A 24,285-nucleotide genomic window follows, 5' to 3' on the forward strand; every position below is an offset into this window, starting at 1 on the left:
GAGAATAGTACTTAGATATTTACATTATTTCAACCCAGTGCTATTTAAAATATCACAATTCTAAACTTCTGTACAAACAATACAATGAAATTTTTCTTCCTTTAATCTCGAGACCACCACAACAAGTTATACGAATTTTAAAACCATCACCTAGTTTTCTTGAGACCTACAGATAATTGTAAATAATGGTTCATCCCAGAGAGACAGCTACACTTCTTTGCTGTGATGGTTAGCCATGTTGTTGTTGTTGTTGTTGTTGTTGTTGTCTTCAGTCCTGAGACTGGTTTTATGCAGCTCTCCATGCTACTCTATTCTGTGCAAGCTGCTTCATCTCCCAGTACTTACTGCAACCTACGTCCTTCTGAATCTGCTTAGTGTATTCATCTCTTGGTCTCCCTCTATGATTTTTACCCTCCACGCTGCCCTCCAATCCTAAATTTGTGATCCCTTGATGCCTCAGAACATGTCCTACCAACCGGCCCCTTCTTCTTGTCAAGTTGTGCCACAAACTCCTCTTCTCCCCAATTCTATTCAATACCTCCTCATTAGTTATCTAATCTTCGGCATTCTTCTGTAGCACCACATTTTGAAAGCTTCTATTCTCTTCTTGTCCAAACTAATTATCATCCATGTTCCACTTCCATACAGGGCTGCACTCCATACAAATACTTTCAGAAACGACTTCCTGACACTTAAATCTATACTCGATGTTAACAAATTTCTCTCCTTCAGACAAGCTTTTCTTGCCATTGCCAGTCTACATTTTATATCCTCTCTACTTCGACCATCATCAGTTATTTTGCTCCCCAAATAGCAAAACTCATTTACTACTTTAAGTGTTTCATTTCCTAATCTAATTCCCTCAGCATCACCCGACTTAATTCGACTACATTCCATTATCCTCGTTTTGCTTTTGTTGATGTTCATCTTATACCCTCCTTTCAAGACACTGTCCATTCCATTCAACTGCTCTTCCAAGTCCTTTGCTGTCTCTGACAGAATTACAATGTCATCGGCGAACCTCAAAATTTTTATTTCTTCTCCATGGATTTTAATACCTACTCCGAATATTTCTTTTGTTTCCTTTACTGCTTGCTCAATATACAGTTTGAATAACATCGGGGAGCCATAAGAAAAATATTTCAGTGATTGAAATTCAGTGATTGAATAGCTTTTCTGCTAGGAGGTATTTTAGTTGTGGAAGACTTTTAGGACTACACAAAAATCTACTAAATGACTGACATTCATAATTTATTGTGAGAAGTTTGCTACTTCTAACATGCAATCATGTCAGCTTACATTGTTTTCAAGAGTCAAAGTTATGCACAGTCACATCCCTATCTTCTATTTTCTCAAAGTCAATATTTTTGCTTTCTTCTTTCAGGACCTGGATTGTAAATGAACCAGAAGCTTAAGATATGGAAAAATATTAAGGACTTGTACGATAAATTTTAAAATATTTTACCACATCAGCAGGGAGAGACTCAAGGTCTTCAAAAGGTGTCTCCACAGTATTACTGTCAGCATCCAATATAATAACTTCACCAAGATCACTTCTTTTGACACGCTGTAAAAAAGAAAAAATCCAATCTAATGACAATAGTAATCAATTTACACCCACAAAGGACAACATAGCTTCAAATAACCTTCTCAGGGCATCTGATATTGACATGAGAAACACAACTGCTTAAACATTTCAGGATGGGTTTAGTTATAAAATGTTCAAAGTTTAATTGTGAAAATTGGTCTGTTTATGATAGATTACATGATAAAATCTACAAAAAATTAAAATTTATACAGCACTTGATCTATCATTAAACATAGCAGGCAGTCAACATTTAAATGAAAAGCTGCACTGTTGTCACCATATAACAATCCAATCAGTGAACACAAATTTGACTGTGGCGTACAACACACATATAGTGAGCTTCCTGTTGGAGATGGAAATCAATTGTCAATGGAGTTTTCCCAATGCAGAGCTGTGTCAAAATGTTTGTTACATCTTTGAGGCTGAATAGAGATAACCTAACACCATGTTGTTCACTTAACAGCCTTTATCCCCACTGTTTGTCTAATCCAGCTACATAGTATCTCACACAACATTCTAGTTCATTAATGAAGGAACTGCTTGCTGTGAACAGAACATAAATTGACATTCTTCTTCCCACAAACATGATACGCTTTGTCACTGGCGATCTCATTCCCCTGGATTCTGACGTGTTACCACCCACCTGATTCTCCTGGATATCAAAATTATTATTCTGTGATCTTAACAGGAAGGGCAAAACAATTAAGCCCTGATGACCACCTACAACCGATTGCAGAAAAGCACTACTTACCTCACCACGGAGCAGCTGTATCTGTATTTGGCATGACAACTTTGGGAATGTGCATCAAAGGTACAGTTTTTCATGGATGTTATGTGGACTACCGGATGCTAGTAACTGTCACTATGTTAAAATAAACCAGGGTCACAGTATTGTGTATAGTTAGCTTTGTGGAGTATACATTTGGATTTTGGAAGATTCCTTTTTGGTACTGCTCAGTCTGGCAGACGCGCCAGCCCCATCAGAAGATTCTAAACCAAATTCATTGGGATAAGAAACTAATGTTCAGAAAGGAAAATTAAGTTTTTTGTTGCCAAAACTAACTAATATCTCACAACAATAACTGAAGCTCAAAGCAGTGTTCTAACTGAGAACTGCCAGTCTCAGTACATCAGTACGTGTATTACAACAACATGCAACATTCTGCAGTAGTGTATCAAATACCCCGATTGTCCGTTTTGCAACGGGACGCTTCCAAATGGGTCCCTTTTCTTTTCAGTTTCTACTGGGGTTAAATACACCAAAGACTTCAAGTAACTTCACAGGGCAAAATCTAACATGATCCAATCACTTCTGATTTTGTATTGTTTTTCGAGATAGTACCACCTAAATTGATGGAGAAAAACAAGTAGTTCGTAAATGTGTGCCCCACATTCATTCCTCTTTCATAAATTCTCGTCATAATATTCACTTCAAAACTTTGATTCCTAATCTCAGAATACTCAGTTTATGATAATCTATCATCTGTGTAATTTTGACTGTAAATATTTGTGGCAATATGGATGAATAACACTGACCATAGGCTGGACTGTAGACCTAAGTCAGCTACGACAATATGACATGAGGTGCCCACCAATACATGATCAAAATGTGAACAAGTTGAGTTGATCCCTGGCATTTTGGATTTAGAAGCACCCAGGCCAGAGTTGACACAGCTGCAAGTGTTAGCACTGTTCCCATGTCCACTGCCACATAAGAGATCTTGGGTTGATGGTATTCAAGCCTGGGTGAATGAAAATCAAGATTGAAGAACTTCAGGCAATGACTTCATGCCATGAGTTATACTCAATTATTTGTGCACCTGCACCTTGCTACACTAATTTTGTTTACATAAATAACAGCATGGGTCTTGGTGACCTAATTACTACTTTTTATTTAGGATCAATAAACTGTAAACTAAAGATAGATCAGTGGAATTGCAGGAGCTCAAAAGTGATACTATACTATAAAAGTGCATACAAGAACCAAAATCCAAATGAAACTAAAATTTGAAAATTTATATTTTTGCAGAGGAATAAAATAGGAAGTAAACTCAGGCATAAGCTTTTTTACAGATAAAAAAAATACGACAACACTGAAGGACTACCACAACAACAAGAATTGTTTTAAATATAAACAAATGATATTCAATGCAAATTGAACAAGTCTGCACCAACATGCTCAATTTCGACTTAGGAAGAGTGGCAGAAACTGATGTACGGCAGACTCACTACAAGATTGTAATGAAGGATTTTAATGTGGAAGGACTAAAACTAAAGAATGATTCTTCAGAAAGAAATCTCTAATATTATACCAACACTGAAAGGGGCTTGGGGGAGGAGGCTGTCATACATTTGTAGAACTCCCCAAGAACCACAACAGGTTTGTACTTAATATATTCTTACAAAAGAAAACAGTAAGAAAATAGGCTCTGCAAGGACTTAATTGAATTATGAATGAATGTAACTGTATTTCAACGAACAGTAAAGAAACTGTACAGTTGTAAACCATTTTTTAATTGCAAGATCATAGATTCTCTGCATGCGGTGAAAAATAGTCAACATGCACGAAATCAGAAATACAAGTTATGGAAATTTATTTAAGAATAAGGATGTATACTGAATTAAATTAAATAAGAAGTTTAGCATTTAAGAAAAGGAATATTACACACAAACAGACCAAGGCAAATGCAAAAGGGGAAAATATTTAACAACAAGAATTAGGAAAAAAGCACAAGACTACTTTGTACAAAGAGAATGAAATAAATCAAGCTTAGAGGGCTGGTAGCACACTGATTTGTCCCTAGCTTGGATCTAGGTGAGTTTATCCAACCCATACACATTCAGGACTGGTCAAGGTATCTAATGTGCTCACCATTTGGCAGAACCCAGAGGACTGAATAGGTTAAATACCATGGACACAGTATTCATTACATTAAACTAAAGTCCTAATATTGGGTGGTTTCAGAACTGATTTCCAAGATATAGACTTATGTCTGGTTGTACATTGCTGCATGGAGGTGTTGAGCTGGACGAAAAATGTTGCTTTCCCAACACCAATATGGATAGATTGCTGCTCACCACATAGAGGAGATGTAATTTCCACAGAATTGCTCCGAAAGATTTTTTCCCCCCCTTAAAACTGGATAATATTGTTGTTGACATTTGCTACTCATTGTATTCTACTGAAGCGGTACCAGAGTGCTGTCTGCCACTGTTAAGAGATTTGCTGCATGGCTATCTCTACACTGGACACAGTTATGAGCATTAAGCTAACTTTTCTATGATGTTTGTAAAGTTAAGCTTAATGAATACAAGAACAGAACATTCTGGATTTGCTGCTTCCCTAAAATTAAAATATCCTGTTAATATGAAATATACGAGGGCTATGCCGAAAGTTTTTAGCAGCCCGTAAACCGTAAGGCGGAGGACAATGGGGTTGTTTTCGTTCAAAAGAGTGATGTTTTTCGACCTTGGGATGTGTGCGCGCAGCCCAGCGGTGATCCCCCCACAGTGCGGTAAGAAAGCACAGGCAGTGCTGAGTCAGAGATGGTGCAGGCTGGAGCTGTCGCGCCGCGACTTTCGCGCCATGATTTTTTACGATTATAAAAAGGATTTAAGTGCCGAAGAATGCCATTCTTCTTTTCTTTGCTGCGTGTTTTTGGTGAAGCTTCCCCTTCTAGGGCCACAGTTGGAAATTGGTTTCGCGAGTTTTCGAGGGGTCAGCAGTCAATTGAAGATGAACCTCGTCCTGGTCGCCCAGCAACAGCTGTGACTCCTGAAAACATTGATGCTGTGAGGAAAATGATCAAAGAAGATCCACATCTTACATTTTGCGACATTGAAGGGACCCTAAATATTGGATCAACAGCAGCACAGACCATCGTTCATAGTCACTTAGGCCTTACTGAGAGATGTGCCCATTGGGTGCCACATTCCCTGACAGAAAGCCAAAAGGAAGCGAGAGTGGTCTGGTGTCGTTTCATGTTCGAAAAATTCAATGGAGGGAAGTCCCAAGACACCTACAATATTGTCAAAGGTGATGAAACATGGGTCTACCATTATGACCCTGAAACGAAGATACAGTCTTCTGTGTGGTGCTTTCCAGGGGAGGAACCACCCACAAAAGTTCGACGAAGTCTGAGCTCTGGAAAAAAGATGGTGGCAAGTTTTTTCACAAAGATCGGGCATCTCACCTCTGTGACCTTGGACACACGTCGTACAGTCAATGCTGAATGGTACATGAATGATTGTCTTCCAAAAGTCATCGCCACATGAAAGTCACAGCATCCGAGGTCCAAGAGTGGGCACCTTCTGCTGCATCACGACAATGCATCTGTGCACAGGGCTGCCAGAACGATGGACTTTCTGGAGAAGGAAAAAGTGCGAGTGTTACCCCATCCCCCCTATTCACCTGGCCTGGCCCCCTGTGACTTCTTTCCGTTCCCTAAGACTAAGGAAAAAATTCGAGGGCAGCGGTTTTCATCAGATGAAGAGGCCATTGCAGCTAACGAGAGTGCACTAAGTGACATCCCAAAAGAAACTTGGACTGACATTTTCTAAGTGGTTTCAGAGAATGGAAAATGTATACATGCTAATGGAGAGTATTTTGAAAAGTTGTAAACTTTTTTTTCAAAATAAATTTTTTTCGCACATTCTGCTAAAAACTTTTGGCGTAGCCCTCATATTATCTTTACGTGATAAACCTGTTAGTGAAACTATGAACATTGAGGGCAATTTACTTATACTGTGTGTTCATCATCTTTGCTTTTTTTAATATTTTCACTACCCGAAGTAGTGTCCACAGCTTTAGACTGAGCTGACTTTAACCTGCAAACATGGAGAAGTGACAATTTTACTCTGAGGTGACAGAAGTCATGAGATACCTCCTAATACCTTGCTGGACATCAGTGTAGCGCAGCAATCTGATATGGCATGGGCTAAATAAGTCATTGGAAGTCACCTGCAGAAATATAGAGCCATGTTGGCTCTACAGCCGTCCACAATTGCCAAAGTGCTGCTGGTACAGGATTTTGTGCACGAACTGACCTCTCAATGATGACTTGTAAATGTTCTATGGGATTCAGTCGGGCAATCTGGGTAGCCAAACCATTCATTCAAATTGTCCAGAATGTTCTTCAAACTAATCATGAACAACTGCGGCCCTTTGACGTGGCGCATTGACATCCATAAAAGATGAATCGTAATGGTCTCCAAGTAGCTGAATATAACAATTCCCAATCAAAGGTCGGTTCAGTTGGACGAGAGGACCCAGTCCATTCCACGTAATCACAGCCCACACCACTATGGAGCCACCACCAGCTTGCACAGTGCCTTGATGACAACTCTGGTCCATGGCTTTGTAGGGTCAGCTCCATTCTCTAACCCTATCAACAGCTCTTACCAACTAAAATCAGGACTCATCTGACCAGACCAGTTGTCTAGGGTTCAACTAATTTGCAGGAGAGGCACTACAGATGATGTGCTGTTAGCAAAGGCACTCACATCAGTCATCTGCTGCCATAGCCCATTAACGCCAAATTTCGCCACGCTGTCTTAACGGATACATCCATTGTACATCCCACATTGATTTGTGCAATTATTTATGCAGTGTTGATTGCCTATTAGCACTGACAACTCTACATAAATACCACTGCTCTCAGTTATTACGTGAAGATCAGCCACTGTGTTGTTCGAGACGAGATGTAATGTCTCACATCTGGCATTCTCGGGGCACTGTTGACACTATGGGCCTCGGAATATTGAGTCCCACTAATAATTTCTGAAATGGAATGTCCCATGCAGCTAGCTCCAGCTACCATTCCCGTTTCAAAGTCTGTTAACTCCCATTGAGTGACCACAATCACGTCGGAAACCTTTTCACATGAACCACCCGATTACAAATGACAGCTCTGTCAGTGGACTGCTCTTTTATCCCTTGTGTACGTGATACTACCGCCATCTGCATGTGTGCATATCACTATCCCATGACTTGTCACCTCAGTGTATTTTTCATTGTTGGAACTTAAATTCCAACTGTCCCTCTCCATAAGCTCTTTCTGGTTGTGAAATGCTGGAGTTGCTATGCCAGTGATGCTCACATAATGTTCTACTAACACCTACAATGCCCAAACAAAGCCTACAGCTTGTGCACATAGGCTCCCTCAAGTCAATATAGCTCATTTTGGAGACACGGACTGTATGCTGTAAATTTTACTAAGTGCTTCTCAAATGTTAGTGCTTAATTAAATTAAATTCAGAAACTCCTGATATGGCCTTTTATGATTTGTCTTACTTTTACCTTCACAACCAAAAATGCTGCATGTGCATCTACAGTTGCCTGCCCTTGAACGTGTGCGCTCAAACCCACCTTTCCATGGCTGATCGTAACAGCTATCAAAGTGCAGACTTCCTTCCTCCTGCTGAGCATCAATTTCAGTGGCATCCTTTAGGAGTTGCTCTGCTTTACAAGTGACTCCAGTAGTGAAGATCAGCATCCATTTCTCATTGAACAGGATTCATGGGGAGTGACGAGGAACTGTAGAGAATGACAATTCATCCCCTCAAACAGAAAAGATGTCTCATAACACATTCTGAGCATTATAGCCTGGAGAAGGAATAGTTACATGAGCTGATCACAAAGTGTCCTCACAGTCATACTCTCCATGAATTCATTTGGTGGAACATAAAGAGAATGTTGTTCCAATGTTGCCCCCCATGTGGCACAGGCATTCGTCGGGGCCCATCAGCTACCCCAGGCAGCTGTAGGTGGGGCAGTCTACCAACCAGGTGGCCCTATAGAACACATTTTGCGTATGCAACAGGAACTTTGTCATTCCCTTCTGCGTACCCTGGGCCAGGGCAGAATGACAGTGTTTACTACATCCCAGCTCTTCGCCCATCCCTGCCCAACTGTGTCCGTGAGTGTCCAGCTACCTGCCAGTGGGCACTCCTCGTCTAGGGAGATTTCATAATCCCAACTGCTTGCAAATCAGTGTTGAAAACAACAGTTGAAGCATGAAATTTGTCACTTAGGGATACAGGTCTCTCATCCTTGAGGTCTTACAAAAGGTGTAGTTCTACAATTTATCTTAAATATGCCCTTCCTGAGCAGTATTTAGATGGATGGACGGACAGACAGACAGACAAACAAAAAGGCTCCACAATAGTAGTATTAATCGTTTTGATGGATTCCTAAAAAACTGACCTGTTATTGCTATACTATATCCATTAAATGTCACTGAACATTTCCTTACTTTGCAGAGGAAAGAACATTGTTTGCACCTTCCTTTCAATTGCATGATTACATGGCTTTTCAGTATCGTGATTTATGTGATCACTAAGAGATTTCTTAGCAGTGAACTTCAGCTTAGCTTTCTTCCAAAAACAATCAACTTCTTGGTGATGTGTTTGTTTCCACTTGTTGGCATGCCACTTAACATACTCATTGTACAAGTTCTGATATAAACTCATTTGGAATAATAGTGCCTTTGTATGTGTTGCAGAATATCATGACTGAATCACTGACTGACATGCAATGATTGTGATAGGCACAGCAGGGAAAATCTTGAATGGAATCCAACACTTGCGTGGCACTGGCATGTAAGGCTTTCAGTTTAGAGAGATCATACACACTAATGAGCACTTTATGCCAGGGATTAATATCATAAGACAAAATTCACCCATTATAATAATGTATATTCTCTGAATTAAAAAATTGACATGAGACTTTCATTGCCTCCTCCCTTAAATGAGATTTAGTGAGATTTTTCTGAATCCCCCCTCCCCCAACCTCCCCCCTCTTCTGAGTTCATGTAATTAATGAACATCACCTTGTCATGAAGTTTCGAAACACATCTGCAACATCTCTATGCCTGTTACGCATCCTGCCACTTAATTAAGCATTTTGCACTGCATTTTCTGTTCATTCCACACCACACATTGATAAACTTTGATGCTGTGCTCGTGACGCTCAGGGACAAGGTAGTGACTTTGCTCTATCTCCTATTCCTCCTGCACCTCGGCCACTGCTCCCTCTCTGGACTATGAAGCACTTAACACCCCCCAGAAGCACAACCCGGAACACACCCATCTCTGCCAGGACACCCCTTTAAACTCCGTACATCAGCACCTGGCTCAGAAAGCAGTATCTGGTGTGATCCAGCCAATAGTTCACAGCACGTGTCCATGTCTGCTGCCTTCAGCAAGACCACATTTGACTGATTACATAACCTGGCACACACCAGCATGTGCATATACGCCATTGTGGTGACGCAGGATTTCACATGGCCAGGTATTCAGAGGGACTGCAATATCCGAGCCCTTGCCTGCCAGCACACCAAGGTCAGCTGCCAGGTACACACCTCCGCCACTGCCTTCCCAGATGTTGGGCATCACTTTGCTCACATTCATGTGTACATTATTGGTCCTCTATTTTCCTCTCACAACTGCTGCTACAACCTCACACTTCTACAATCTAAATTTATTCTACATGCATAAATAATTTCACTTGCCATGTGGTATTAAACATGGATGGCAGGTCTGAAAACAGTCAATAGAAATTTAGATAACTTCACTCAATTGTTAAAAGACTGTTCAGAGAGCAAAGTCTTGTACTTCTCTCAATGAGAATTTTAACAAATTTTAATGCATAGAAGCCACAGTGCAGAGATACACGAGCACTGTCTACAGCCACAGATTCGACTCTTCACCTTGCAGTCAACAGGGATAAATTTCAATCATTGGCATGGTGGAGTCGTTTGTGGTAGGAGACCAGACAATAAGGTCATTGGTCTCATCAGATTAGGAAATGATGGGAAGCAAGTCGGCTGTGCCCTTTCAAGAGAACCATCCTGGCATTTGCCTAGAGCGATTTAGGGAAATCACAGAAAACCGAAATCAGGATAGCTGGACGCAGGATTGAACCGTCGTCCTCCCGATTGCGAGTCAATCATTGGCATGAATGGCATAGGGAACATCCTACGCGGAACAGCTACTGCCCACAGCTGCCTCTAGTAATGACACCTATTCTGATCACTGTCTTCCAACTTGTAGTGATCTAATAATTGGCTCCTAGAAAGTCATCTTTCTCTAATGGAAGCCCAATAAAAAATATCGCCCTATCTTCCAAAATATAATGAACAGACTTTTTTTAAAAAAATATTAGAGGTGAATGAAAGTTTTTCCAAGCAAGCGTATTGAGCAGAGACGGCATGTGTGAGTGCTTATTCTCACACACCAAACCGTTCGATGGTATAGATTGTTTACAGAGCATGTCATTATCTTAGTGAGAGAGGTAAGGATGGTCATACTTGCTACCCCACACATTCTTAACAGAACATTTAGAAATTGCTGGTCTTATGGGAAAAACAAAATAGCAAAGTAGCTTGCATGTTCAGCGGGCTTCATATCTCTGAAGTGTGTGTGTGGGAGGGGGGGGGGGGGGGGGGGGCTGGGCACAAGAGAGAAAGAAGCATAAAAAAAAAAAAAAAAAAAAAAAAAAACAGAATGCTATATAATGCAGGCCTGTGCTGCAATGATTCCAGATGAAATTCAGTGTGGACTAATGTCTGTCTGCAATCACCTTAAGCCATGTGTAAATACTCGTGGTCAACATTTTGAGCCCTTGATATGAAAGTCATAATAATCACACAAACCATAACCGAGTTGCATGTTTCCTTACATCTGTTGCCATGGACAGGCATTTGTGGAACCTCATCTCCTGATGGCATGAGTGTGGCTTGTGGTTTTATTAAATTGTTACTATTTGATTAAGTTCCACACATTTTATGTCATTGAAATCCTCCTCCTCCTCCTCAGAAGAAGCTATATACTTCCATTAACAAAGTCTGTGTCATAATTTGGCAGCTATAAGTGTACTATAATGTTTTCATCCATCACAAAATTTGCCACATTTCCTCCTATAACTTAGTGAAAACTGCACCTTGATACATTTATTTGTTCTGGGTACATTTTGGATGGTCTAACTTACCTCTCTCATTCTTTGTACTTGTACTACTGTGACCTTTCTGTGAGTATCCAATATTTTCTACTGTATTGATCAGAAACTGTGTTTTTACTAATACCTCTTCTGGACTCTGAACATGACAAAATAACCAATCAATTCTTATAAGATGGTAAGTTTATAGTTTTGTAGATCATCATACCTGCAACACTGGCTCAGGTACACCTATCAAGTAAGGCATTGGAGCAAATAAATAGTCCATTAGTGCCATTGGAAGAACTGGGATAAATATGTGTTGCCAATTCATTGGGTAAATCACAGCATTTGCAGACTGCACGCAGGCACTCAGTCTTGATAATTTTTTTGAAGTGAAAATGATACGACGCTCATATAGCATAGAGGCAAATATAACCATCATATTGTGCCCATCGACAGCACTGTAGTATTCTGTCAAATTTCTCTGAAACAAAAATGTACTTTCATAAGAATATTTCACATGAAGGAATGATTAGTTGTGAAATCATCATATCAAAGAGCTTTAATGTCCATACAAACATCTATTTCATCATTATTTACTGAGCAAACAGATACAGGAGATGTGTGACAGCTCATGAACATCAGGAACTCGGCACTCAGTAAAGAAATTAGAATAATTGAATGGTAGTATGTATATAGAAACAAAGCAATATGCATGCAAAAAACTGAAGTAAAACCAGTTTTCTTTGCCAAATTTCATATAGTGTAATGACACATATAATTAAATAATACAAATGTGAAAAAAAAGCAATTTTGTTCCGCTTCAGGTGAAAAATGTTATACTGTGTTAACATCTTTTCTTTTAATTAAATCTAAATACTTTCTTCTCATTCTGGTAAAGTAAGACCAATAGATAATTACTTTCATACTTATTATTATTAACACATTACAGAATTAATTAATGCGATGGTCTGCCACTTATACATCCACCAGGTCATTTCCATTCAAAAATTTTGTCCTGCCACCAACGACCTGGCATTCTCAACCAATGTCTGTACCACTTTAACAATTAAACAATGGAAAATCCAGGCTGGAATGTAACAATATTAGAGAAGGAAAGTTGCTACTCCCAATATAGTGGAGATGCTGAGTCGCAATAGGCACAACAAAAAGATTCACACAGTTATAGCTTTCGGCCATTAAGGTCTTTGTCAGCAACACACACGCACGCACGCACGCACACCACACACACACACACACACACACACACACACACATACACACATACACGTAAACGCAATTTGCACACACATCTGCAGTCTCAGATGCGACGTGTGTGTGTGTGTGTGTGTGTGTGTGTGTGTGTGTGTGTGTGCGTGTGTGCGCGCGCGCGCGCGCCCACACACACACACACACACACACACACACACACACACACACACACACACGCAAACAGGTGCATGTGTCTATTGCTGACAAAGGCCTTCCTTAATGGGCAAAAGCTATAACTATGTGAATCTTTTTGTTGTGCCTATCGCAACTCAGCATCTCCGGTATATGGTGAGTAGACACTTTAACAATTTTATTTCAATCGTATCGCCATTTCATTTGCCCCCATTCAGCTCTTGCTTTACCACTGGTTTTTTCCTCAATTCTTCATATTCAGGTGCTCCTTCATAAATAATCCATTTGCACAACTATTAGTTTTATTTTGAGATCAACATTTGAAATCCATTGGTCTGATTCACAGCATAGGTCAGATTCAACCATTAACTTACCAACTCTTTTCTTATTGTTGTCAGAAGAATTCTTGTCCCACCAAAAAGAATCTATAGAGCCTGTGGCAATATCAGTGAATGTGCAAGTAGCCGGCACAAGACACAAAAGTTAAATCACTGGTTTAGCACAGAGTATTTGTTATCACTGTAGAGTTTGATAAAGTATTCTTTGGGTGCTTGGTTGACAGATTCAGGGGACGGGACCAAATACCAAAGTGACCGGTCCCATAGGATTAGGGAATGATGGGGAAGGAAGCCAGCCATGTCCTTTCAAAGGAACCATCCTGGGACTTTCCTGAGGCTGTGGCAGTTCCCACCTGCTTTTATTTATTCATTGATTGATGACTACATCTACATTTACATACATACTCCGCAATCCACCATACGGTGCATGGCGGAGGGTGCCTCGTACCACAACTAGCATATTCTCTCCCTGTTTCACTCCCAAACAGAACGAGGGAAAAATCACTGCCTATATGCCTCTGTATGAGCCCTAATCTCTCTTATCTTTGTGGTCTTTCCGCAAAAAGTAAGCAGTAAAACTGTACTGCAGTCAGCCTCAAATGCTGGTTCTCTAAATTTCCTCAGTAGCGATTCACGAAAAGAACACCACCTTCCCTCTAGAGACTCCAACCCGAGTTCCTGAAGCATTTCCGTAACACTCGCGTTACAATCAAACCTACCAGTAACAAATCTAGCAGCCCGCCTCTGAATTGCTTCTATGTCCTCCCTCAATCTGACCTGATAGGAATCCAAAAAGCTCGAGCAGTACTCAAGAATAGGTCGTATTAGTGTTTTATAAGCGATCTCCTTTACTGGTGAACCACATCTTCCCAAAATTCTACCAACAAACCGAAGACGACTATCCGCCTTCCCCACAACTGCCATTACATACTTGTCCCACTTCATATTGCTCTGCAATGTTACACCCAAATATTTAATCGACGTGACTGTGTCAAGCGCTACACTACTAATGGAGTATTCAAACATTACAGGATTCTTTTTCCTATTCATCTGCTTTGATTTACATTTATCCATATTTAGAGTTAGCTGCCATTCTTTACACCAATCACAAATCCTGTCCAAGACATCTTGTATCCTCCTACAGCCACTCAACGACGACACCTTCCCGTACACCACAGCATCATCAGCAAACAGCCGCACATTGCTATTCACCCTATCTAAAAGATCATTTATGTAAATAGTAAACAACAGCAGACCTACCACACTTCCCTGGGGCACTCCAGATGATACCCTCACCTCCGATGAACACTCACCATCGAGGACAACGTACTGGGTTCTATTACTTAAGAAATCTTCGAGCCATTCACGTACTTGGGAACCAATCGCCATATGCTCTTACCTTAGTTAGGAGTCTGCAGTGGGGCACCGAGTCAAACGCTTTCCGGAAGTCAAGGAATATGGCATCCGTCTGATACCCTTCATCCATGGTTCGCAAGATGTCATGTGAAAATAGGGCGAGTTGCATTTCGCAGGAGCGGTGTCGATGTATTGTGTTGCTACATTGGCTGAAAAATGGGTTGTGGATTCTGACACTGACTACTGTAACTAATGTAGCCTACAGATGCACAGTTGTGTTTCCCGTACTTTAATTTCACTTTGCACAACCCCCAATAATACAGTTATATGGCCAGTGCACTATTGTTTAACTTTTGGTAAGCCTCATTAATAGTTACAGGCAAAACTCCACATACTGCTACAATAGTTTGCAGTTGAACATCTACAAGCAGTAAAAACATAACCACAAAACTCAAAGTTCTTGAAGAATAATCAGGTAGGTATGGAGCAGACACTGTCAGTGTTTTTACACATGGCCTAATTGTTTAACACTTATTCCACAGTTAATTCAAAGCATTGTTCTTGTTCTAACCAGCACAGGTTACTCGTCAGAAACTCTGCCATGGACTGACTGTCTCATGACCAAAAATGAGATCGAGAGGAAGAGCAAAATGGCTAAGCAGGGATGGCTAGAGGATAATTGTTATCAGGAGAAAGAAAACTGGCGTTCTACAGATTGGAGCGTGGAATGTCAGATCCCTTAATCGGGCAGGTAGGTTAGAACATTTAAAAAGGGAAATGAATAGGTTAAAGTTAGACATAGCAGGAATTAGTGAAGTTCGGTGGCAGGAGGAACAAGACTTTTGGTCAGGCGAATACAGGGTTATAAATACAAAATCAAATAGGCGTAATGCAGGAGTAGGTTTAATAATGAATACGAAAATAGGAGTGCGGGTAAGCTACTACAAACAGCATAGTGAACGCGTTATTGTGGCCAAGATAGACACGAAGCCCACGCCTACTACAGCAGTACAAGTTTATATGCCAACTAGCTCTGCAGATGATGAAGAAATTGATGAAATGTATGATGAGATAAAAGAAATTATTCAGATAGTGAAGGGAGACGAAAATTTAATAGTCATGGGTGACTGGAATTCGAGTGTACGAAAAGAGAGAGAAGGAAACATAGTAGGTGAATATGGATTGGGGGTAAGAAATGAAAGAGGAAGCCGTCTGGTAGAATTTTGCACAGAGCATAACTTAATCACAGCTAACACTTGGTTCAAGAATCATAAAAGAAGGTTGTATACATGGAGGAATCCCAGAGATACTAAAAGGTATCAGATAGATTATATAATGGTAAGACAGAGATTTAGGAACCAGGTTTTAAATTGTAAGACATTTCCAGGGGCAGATGTGGACTCTGGCCACAATCTATTGGTTATGACCTGTAGATTAAAACTGAAGAAACTGCAAAAAGGTGGGAATTTAAGGAGATGGGACCTGGATAAACTAAAAGAACCAGAGGTTGTACAGAGTTTCAGGGAGAGCATAAGGGAACAATTGACAGAAATGGGGGAAATAAGTACAGTAGAAGAAGAATGGGTAGCTCTGAGGGATGAAGTAGTGAAGGCAGCAGAGGATCAAGTAGGTAAAAAGACGAGGGCTAGTAGAAATCCTTGGGTAACAGAAGAAATTTTGAATTTAATTGATGAAAGGAGAAAACATAAAAATGCAGTAAATGAAGCAGGCAAAAAGGAATACAAACGTCTCAAAAATGAGATCGACAGGAAGTGCAAAATGGCTAAGCAGGGATGGCTAGAGGACAAATAAAAGGATGTAGAGGCTTATCTCACTAGGGGTAAGATAGATACTGTCTACAGGAAACCTTTGGAGAAAAGAGAACCACTTGTATGAATATCAAGAGCTCAGATGGAAACCCAGTTCTAACCAAAGAAGGGAAAGCAGAAAGATGGAAGGAGTATATAGAGGGTCTATACAAGGCCGATGTACTTGAGGACAACATTATAGAAATGGAAGAGAATGTAGATGATGATGAAATGGGAGATACGATATTGCGTTAAGAGTTTGACAAAGCACTGTAAGACCTGAGCCGAAACAAGGCCCCGGGAGTAGACAATATTCCATTAGAACTACTGACGGCCTTGGGAGAGCCAGTCCTGACAAAACTCTACCATCTGGTGAGCAAGATGTATGAGACAGGCGAAATACCCTCAGACTTCAAGAAGAATATAATAATTCCAATTCCAAAAAAAGCAGGTGTTGACAGATGTGAAAATTACCGAACTATCAGTTTACTAAGTCACAGCTGCAAAATACTAACGCGAATTCTTTACAGACGAATGGAAAAACTGGTAGAAGCCAACCTCGGGGAAGATCAGTTTGGATTCCATAGAAATATTGGAACACGTGAGGCAATACTGACCCTACGACTTATCTTAGAAGAAAGATTAAGGAAAGGCAAACCTACGTTTCTAGCATTTGTAGACTTAGAGAAAGCTTTTGACAATGTTGACTGGAACACTGTCTTTCAAATTCTAAAGGTGGCAGGGGTAAAATACAGGGAGCGAAAGGCTATTTACAATTTGTACAGAAACCAGATGGCAGTTATAAGAGTCGAGGGGCATGAAAGGGAAGCAGTGGTTGGGAAGGGAGTGAGACAGGGTTGTAGCCTATCCCCGATGTTATTCAATCTGTACATTGAGCAAGCAGTAAAGAAAACAAAAGAAAAATTCGGAGTAGGTATTAAAATACATGGAGAAGAAATAAAAACTTTGAGGTTCGCCGATGACATTGTAATTCTGTCAGAGACAGCAAAGGACTTTGAAGAGCAGTTGAATGGAATGGACAGTGTCTTGAAAGGAGGATATAAGATGAACATCAACCAAAGCAAAACGAGGATAATGGAATGTAGTCGAATTAAGTCGGGTGATGCTGAGGGAATTAGATTAGGAAATGAGACACTTAAAGTAGTAAAGGAGTTTTGCTATTTGGGGAGCAAAATAACTGATGATGGTCGAAGTAGAGAAGATATAAAATGTAGACTGACAATAGCAAGGAAAGCGTTTCTGAAGAAGAGAAATTTGTTAACATCGAGTATAGATTTAAGTGTCAGGAAGTTGTTTCTGAAAGTATTTGTATGGAGTGTAGCATGTATGGAAGTGAAACATGGACGATAAATAGCTTGGACAGGAAGAGAATAGAAGCTTTCGAAATGTGGTGCTACAGAAGAATGCTGAAGATTAGATGGGTAGATCACATAACTAATGAGGAGGTATTGAATAGAATTGGGGAGAAGAGGAGTTTGTGGCACAACTTGACGAGAAGAAGAGACCGGTTGGTAGGACATGTTCTAAGGCATCAAGGGATCACAAATTTAGCATTGGAGGGCAGCATGGAGGGTAAAAATCGTAGAGGGAGACCAAGAGATGAAGACACTAAGCAGATTCAGAAGGATGTAGGTTGCAGTAGGTACTGGGAGATGATGAAACTTGCACAGGATAGGGTAGCATGGACAGCTGCATCAAACCAGTCTCAGGACTGAAGACCACAACAACAACAACAACATATATCATCAAATTAATAGGTGCTGAAACTATGCATTGTTTAAATTAGATTTATAGAAATTACAATTAAAACTTAACTCATTAGATTAACTGAATACATCGAAAAATTGGTTCTTTTTTTAGCAGTTTCTTCTACTCCGAGAGTTATGCCAAATTCTTTGTTTAAATTGTAAAATTAACAAATATAGTTACACAAACAATACTTTTGACAAAACTGTTGATTACTTTGGAATTAATGAAGAGCTGGGTTTGCTAACATGCTGCCGACTAGAGCCAATAGATACTTAAAGACTGCTAGTATTTTGTCTTCCAAATGTTTACAATTATTACAGAATTTATATTTGTTTATACATCAAAAATAGAATTTAAGTTACGAAACAATTACTGATTTCACCCTATAAAGAAAGTTACTAACTAGGAGTAACGAAAATAAATGAGAAAATCAAATACAAACATAAAACTAAACACAAAATTAGACCTGGTGTTAAATCCTTTAGAACTGAGGGCCAACCTTTCTCTTTTACAAAAATACAGACTATATTCACGTATGTTAATGGTAAATTGTAAAAAATTAAAAAATGAATTTAAGGAGGCAGATGGCAAAACAAGAGGGGGATTAAAAATATCCCTGCTTGCTTTGTGACAAGGCGATTTCGGAAAATCACAGAATACCTAAATCAGGTTGGCAGGACTAGGGTTTGAACAATCGTCCTCCTGAATGCTAGTCCAGTGTTCTAACCACTACGCCACCTCGCTCAGTAAAGTATTCTTTGTATTTACGTTTGTTACGACTTGGTGTGCAATAAAGTTATTGTACTGACTGATTATCATGTCCACAATATATATGAGAATTAGGTCTTACAGTCAAATTACTCACAGTGGTGACTCTGAAATGATTCCTTGAAGAGAAATGCTATATCACTGTTATCAGAGATTGAAGTTAAAGTGGCACAAACTGCTACTCGGCATTGAGTGGCCATCGACATAAATCATCAAGACCCACAACCTGCTTTGGTCATGTCAAAATTCCGCTGTTCTGGTCTTATCATCCACTGACATGATTCATGCACATGTCGTGCACACTAATGATGACAAGTATGTAATCACAGTTTCACATTCAGAAGATGTAATGATTGAAGAAACAGAAGACATACCACAATATAGCTACACATCATTAAAGGATGTGTTTGGATGACGCTATACATTGTCACCAGAGCTTGGTTGCAAAAAGTTTTTAATGACAAGCAGCTAGGTAACAGATCCCCCATCTCAAACTTTGTTAGCTTTATAAGTGCTTTATCTGGCCCCAATCTGCTATGTGAACAATCACTAGGCATGCTGTGGCTTCATAAATTACCAGTTGGTATTTGCACAGTCACGGCAACACATTGAATTTTGTTGTAGCAGGCATTGGCAGAGAAGACTGACAACAACAACAAATTCCCAGTCTGGAGTGCCAATAGCCGCAAAATTGTGATATGATTGACAACGGTCATGGAAAGAATACATAATCCGCAAGCACAACCAATAGCATCAAAACGTGTACAACAGGCACATATGTGCCAGTGCAGGAGCAAAGAGCGGAACAGTTAGAAGATCAGATGGTGCACCTGAACTTTAAGCTATCGACACAGCAGCACAAATTACAATGCTGCAGTGTGCATAATCCTGAGCTGCGGACCAGATGTCAGAAATACAATTGTCGTAGATTTAATACAACCACTAACCAATGGTCCTGGTACTACAGGTGTTTTGGAGATGCAGCTCACCACCCCTGTTGTTACCCAAATGCCATATACAGATGTCACAGGACACCACAACAATCACCATCAACAACATGTGCATCCAAAGTGAAGACAAAGGCAGAATGCAAAACTAACATTGTTGGTGTTGCATCAGTCACAGAGGTTACTTGTGTATGATTGCATCCCTGGTAAAAATATCCTTGTATACTCTGGATCTGCAGTGCGTATTTGCCCCAACAGCTGAGTGTTATACCTGCCACACTGACAGAGCATATACTCATCACAGTGGACAATTCATGCAATTAAACTCATGATGAACACTTGCTTTGGGTCTTGAAAATGAGTTTACCCAGGAATATATTATCGCCTGTGTCACTGACCCTATACTCAGTCTGTATTTTTTGTCTCATTTTCATCTGTCACTGGATTTAGTCAACCGTTCCTTGATTACAGTGATCTGTTTGCCCATACAACAGTGTGGAAACCACCCAGGCAAATGATGCTGACCCCAGGTCTGAACATTTTTTTAGCTGCATACTTCAAAAGCATTTCCAGTCTTCAACCTTCAGGCTGCCACCAACAGGAAGTGTTGCCACTTGACAGTGCACCGTAGCTGCACATCACCTGGCCACCCATCACTGCCCATCCAAGGAGGCTTATACCTCAAAAGCTACTGGTAGTGCAAGCAGTGTTTGAAGAGCTGTTGAAAACAAGTATTGTGACCAGATCAGATACCCCTTCTGCATCCCCATTACACACTGTGCACAAAAAAGATAATGATTATGCGAGAATTACCAGACACTCAACGCTTGCACAATTTCTGATCATTACCGTGTGTCACAAGTGACTGACTTAAAAAGCCCATTGCTCATGCTCAGGTGTTAGTTTTTTCTGGATGCTGTTCGAGAGTGAAATGATAGAGAATTATTGTGAAGGTGGTTCAATGAACCCTCTGCCAGTCACTTAAGTGTGATTTGCAGAGTATTCATGTAGATGTACAGTTGAGGAGCATGCAGCTCACCTGCGGCAGCTTTTTCAGTGCCTGCAGGAGTAAGGCATAGTTATTAATACCGCAAAGAGTGTTTTTGGCACAAAAGAGGATAAGTAGTCTCATCTGCCAGTTTGTCACCACTTCCTAAATGTGTGGAAGCAGTGCAAGATATGCCTTTGTTGACAACCTACAGAGGCTGCACAGATTTTTGATAATGTTAAATCACTACCAGCAACATCTTCCAGGGTTGGCAAGTCAGCAGGAATAACTAAGTTTTTTGCTCTAAGGCAAGCATATGACCGGTAATCCAAAGATATCTTTGACTTTGGTGCCATGAAGTCAAGTAATGTTTGGCACCAGCAGCATGGCTCGCTCACCCACCCATTAGTGGCCTATTGACCATAATGATGGACGCAAGTCAAAATGCAGTCAGCACAGCACTGCAACAGAGAATGGATGGTTGATGGCAACCATTCGCCTTTTACTTGAGACCTTAGCCACAGTGGAAGAAATGGGGTGCTATCAATCATGGGTTGCTGGCAATTTATGTGGCCATCAAATATTTTTGACTGTCAGTGGAAGGAAGACGTTTTACAGTATTTACTGACCAAATACCATAAACTTGTTTCTTCCAGTGTACAACAGATCATGGCTCATTGTGGTACTGTAGACAAGCAGAATATATAGCCCAATTTATAACAACATGCATCACGTATCCGGTAGAAACACCATTGTTAGAGACTGCCTATCACAAAACTGCACCAGCTTACAGATAGTGCCACAGGCTGATTGGTTTTTGTTTTTGTTTTCCTTTAGGGCGCGTGCAGAAAACAACTGGGGTCACACATGACCAAGTCAACACTATAGAACACGAAGACAGAGAGGAGTTAAAAAACAACTATATGTTAGTCCCAATTGGCATAATAGAAGACAGCTAAACACAGGCGTGTGGGAAAAGGGTAAAAAAGACACCATGCAGAAACAGAGGTCAAAAACTAAAATTAAATGGTCTTCATCATATTGCTTTGGAGTATAAAAAGTAAAATGCGGTCGACAGCCTGTGTGTCATCTGCTAAAATGGTAGATAAATCAGATGGCAAACCCAAGCGGGAACATAAATGGTTGAAAAATGGGCTTTCCGTCAGGGAGTGGCGGACAGTTAAAACTTGGGCTCAATGTGCACAAAGTGGTGGGGTAAATGATGATTGCTAAAAAGGCAGTGCCCAATATGCAGCCAAGTTAAAATAACCTCCTCCCGGCAGGGGGCCGAGAGGAGGTCGTCTGAGGCACTGGGAGAGGCTTAATAAGCCAGAGCTCATTCCCGTGGTGAGAGGACCACCATTGGCGACACCAAAGGGACACCACCTCCTGACAGACGGCAAAACAGAGATCACTGGAGGGAATATAGATACTTGCAGGCTGAGGTACAAGGACTGCAGGCTTGGCAGCAGCATCAGGAGCCTCATCTCATGACAGACGGACTGACCAGGAATCCACAGAAACCTCACACTGGCTCCACCAAGAGTGAGCAAGTGACAGTCCTGAACCCGCTGCACTAAGGGATGGGCGGTGTACTGCGCACATAGACTTTGAAGGGCACTGAGTGAGTCTGAGCAGAGGACACAACTGAAAATGCTGTGTCGCCAGATGTACTCCGTGGCCCGATACAAGGCGAACAGGTCGGCTGTAAATACTGAGAAATGCTGGAAACTGTTATTGAAAGACACAGGTGCCAATGACGAAGGCACACCCGGCCCCAAGGTCAGTCCAAGAGCCATTAGTGTATACAAAGGTATTATCGCGAAGTTCCATGCAAAGGTCGTGAAACCGTAGGCGATGTAGACGATACACCAAGGCTAGAGTAGTGTCCTTAGGAAGCGAATGAAGGCCAAGGTTAACATGGGCCGCTTCACAAAGCCTAGGTGGTGAAGGGTTCACACCCACCGGGAAAGTTGCACGTACTGTGAAGGTAAGCCTCCGTAGCAAGTGCCAAAAGCAGACTCCAGGAGGTAACAGAGAAGAGGGACGAGCCCCATACTGACGACCAAAGAAATCATGGAAGAAGGAGGCACAGGATGGGTGGCCATACATGGCAGACAAACTGCATGCATACCTGCTGAGGATAAAGTCATGGCAGTAAGACAGTGGTAGTTCAGCAGCTTCAGCATAAAGACACTCAACCGGGCTGGTGTAAAAGGCACCTGTAGCCAAACAGATGCCATGATTGTGGATAGTGTTGAGACGGCATAAGAGGGATGGGCGTGCAGACGCATAAACAAAGCACCCATAGTCGAGTTTCGAACGGACAAGGGACTGGCACGAATGGAGGAGGGTGGTTCAATCAGCACACCAGGAAGTACCATTGAGGACACAAAGGACACTGAGGAACCACATACAGCAGGCTGCCAGGTATTATACATGGAAGGACCAAGAGTGTTTCCTATCGAGCACGAGTCCCTGGAATTTTGTAGTTTCAGTGAACGGAAGGGCAACAGGCTCAAGATGTAAAGATGGTGGGAGAAACCACTCGTGTTGCCAGAAATTCATACAGATCGTTTTGTCAGTGGAAAAACGAAAGCCACTGTCGATGTTCCAAGAGTAAAGATGATCAAGACATCAATGAAGACACCACTCAGTGAGACAGGTCTGTGGAGAACTACAATAGATGGTAAAATTGTCGACAAAAAGGGAACCGGAGATGCCCAGAGGGAGACAGGCCATTACACAGTTAATGGCGAGAGCAAGGAGGATGACACTCAGAATGGCAGCCTGAGGCACACCGTTTTGCTGGATAAAGGCATCCGACAAGCCAAAACTCACACGCACCTTGAAAACTCAGCCTTTTAAAAATTACTGAAGGAAACAGGGCAAGCAGCCATGGAAACCTGACATGTGAAGTGTACGGAGGATACTGGTTCTCCAGCAGGTGTCGTATGCCTTCTTCAAATCAAAAAACACAGCCACAGCCTGGGATTACTGCAGACCATTCATGACGTGTGTGGACAAAGTAACAAGATGGTCAATTGCAGTACACTGTGCTCGAAATTCACACTGTACCTTTGTCAGTCATGGCAAGCGGCCATGGAAACCTGACATGTGAAGTGTACGGACGATACTGGTTCTCCAGCAGGTGTCGTATGCCTTCTTCAAATCAAAAAACACAGCCACAGCCTGGGATTACTGCAGACCATTCATGACGTGGGTGGACAAAGTAACAAGATGGTCAATTGCAGTACACTGTGCTCGAAATTCACACTGTACCTTTGTCAGTAAATTGTGAGACTCAAACCACCATATCAGCCAAGCATGAATCATATGTTCCATCAACTTGCAAATCCAGCTGGTAAGAGATGGGGCAGT

General features: G+C 41.1%; 1 protein-coding gene across 2 annotated transcripts in view; it reads right to left on the reverse strand.

Moving 5' to 3' along the window:
- The window catches only part of LOC126480811 (DENN domain-containing protein 1A-like), a 283,452-nt gene that overhangs the window by 170,357 nt on the left and 88,810 nt on the right, over positions 1-24,285 (reverse strand). For both annotated transcript variants that reach the window (XM_050104137.1, XM_050104136.1), the window contains exons 6-7: positions 11,752-12,009; positions 1,466-1,567 (exon numbers count right to left, since the gene is read on the reverse strand). In XM_050104137.1, the coding sequence (XP_049960094.1) occupies positions 1,466-1,567; positions 11,752-12,009 (360 nt within the window). The remainder of the gene's footprint in view (positions 1-1,465; positions 1,568-11,751; positions 12,010-24,285) is intronic.

This window comes from Schistocerca serialis, chromosome 5 (genome assembly GCF_023864345.2).
Source record: "Schistocerca serialis cubense isolate TAMUIC-IGC-003099 chromosome 5, iqSchSeri2.2, whole genome shotgun sequence".
NCBI classification, from domain to species: Eukaryota; Metazoa; Arthropoda; class Insecta; order Orthoptera; family Acrididae; genus Schistocerca; species Schistocerca serialis.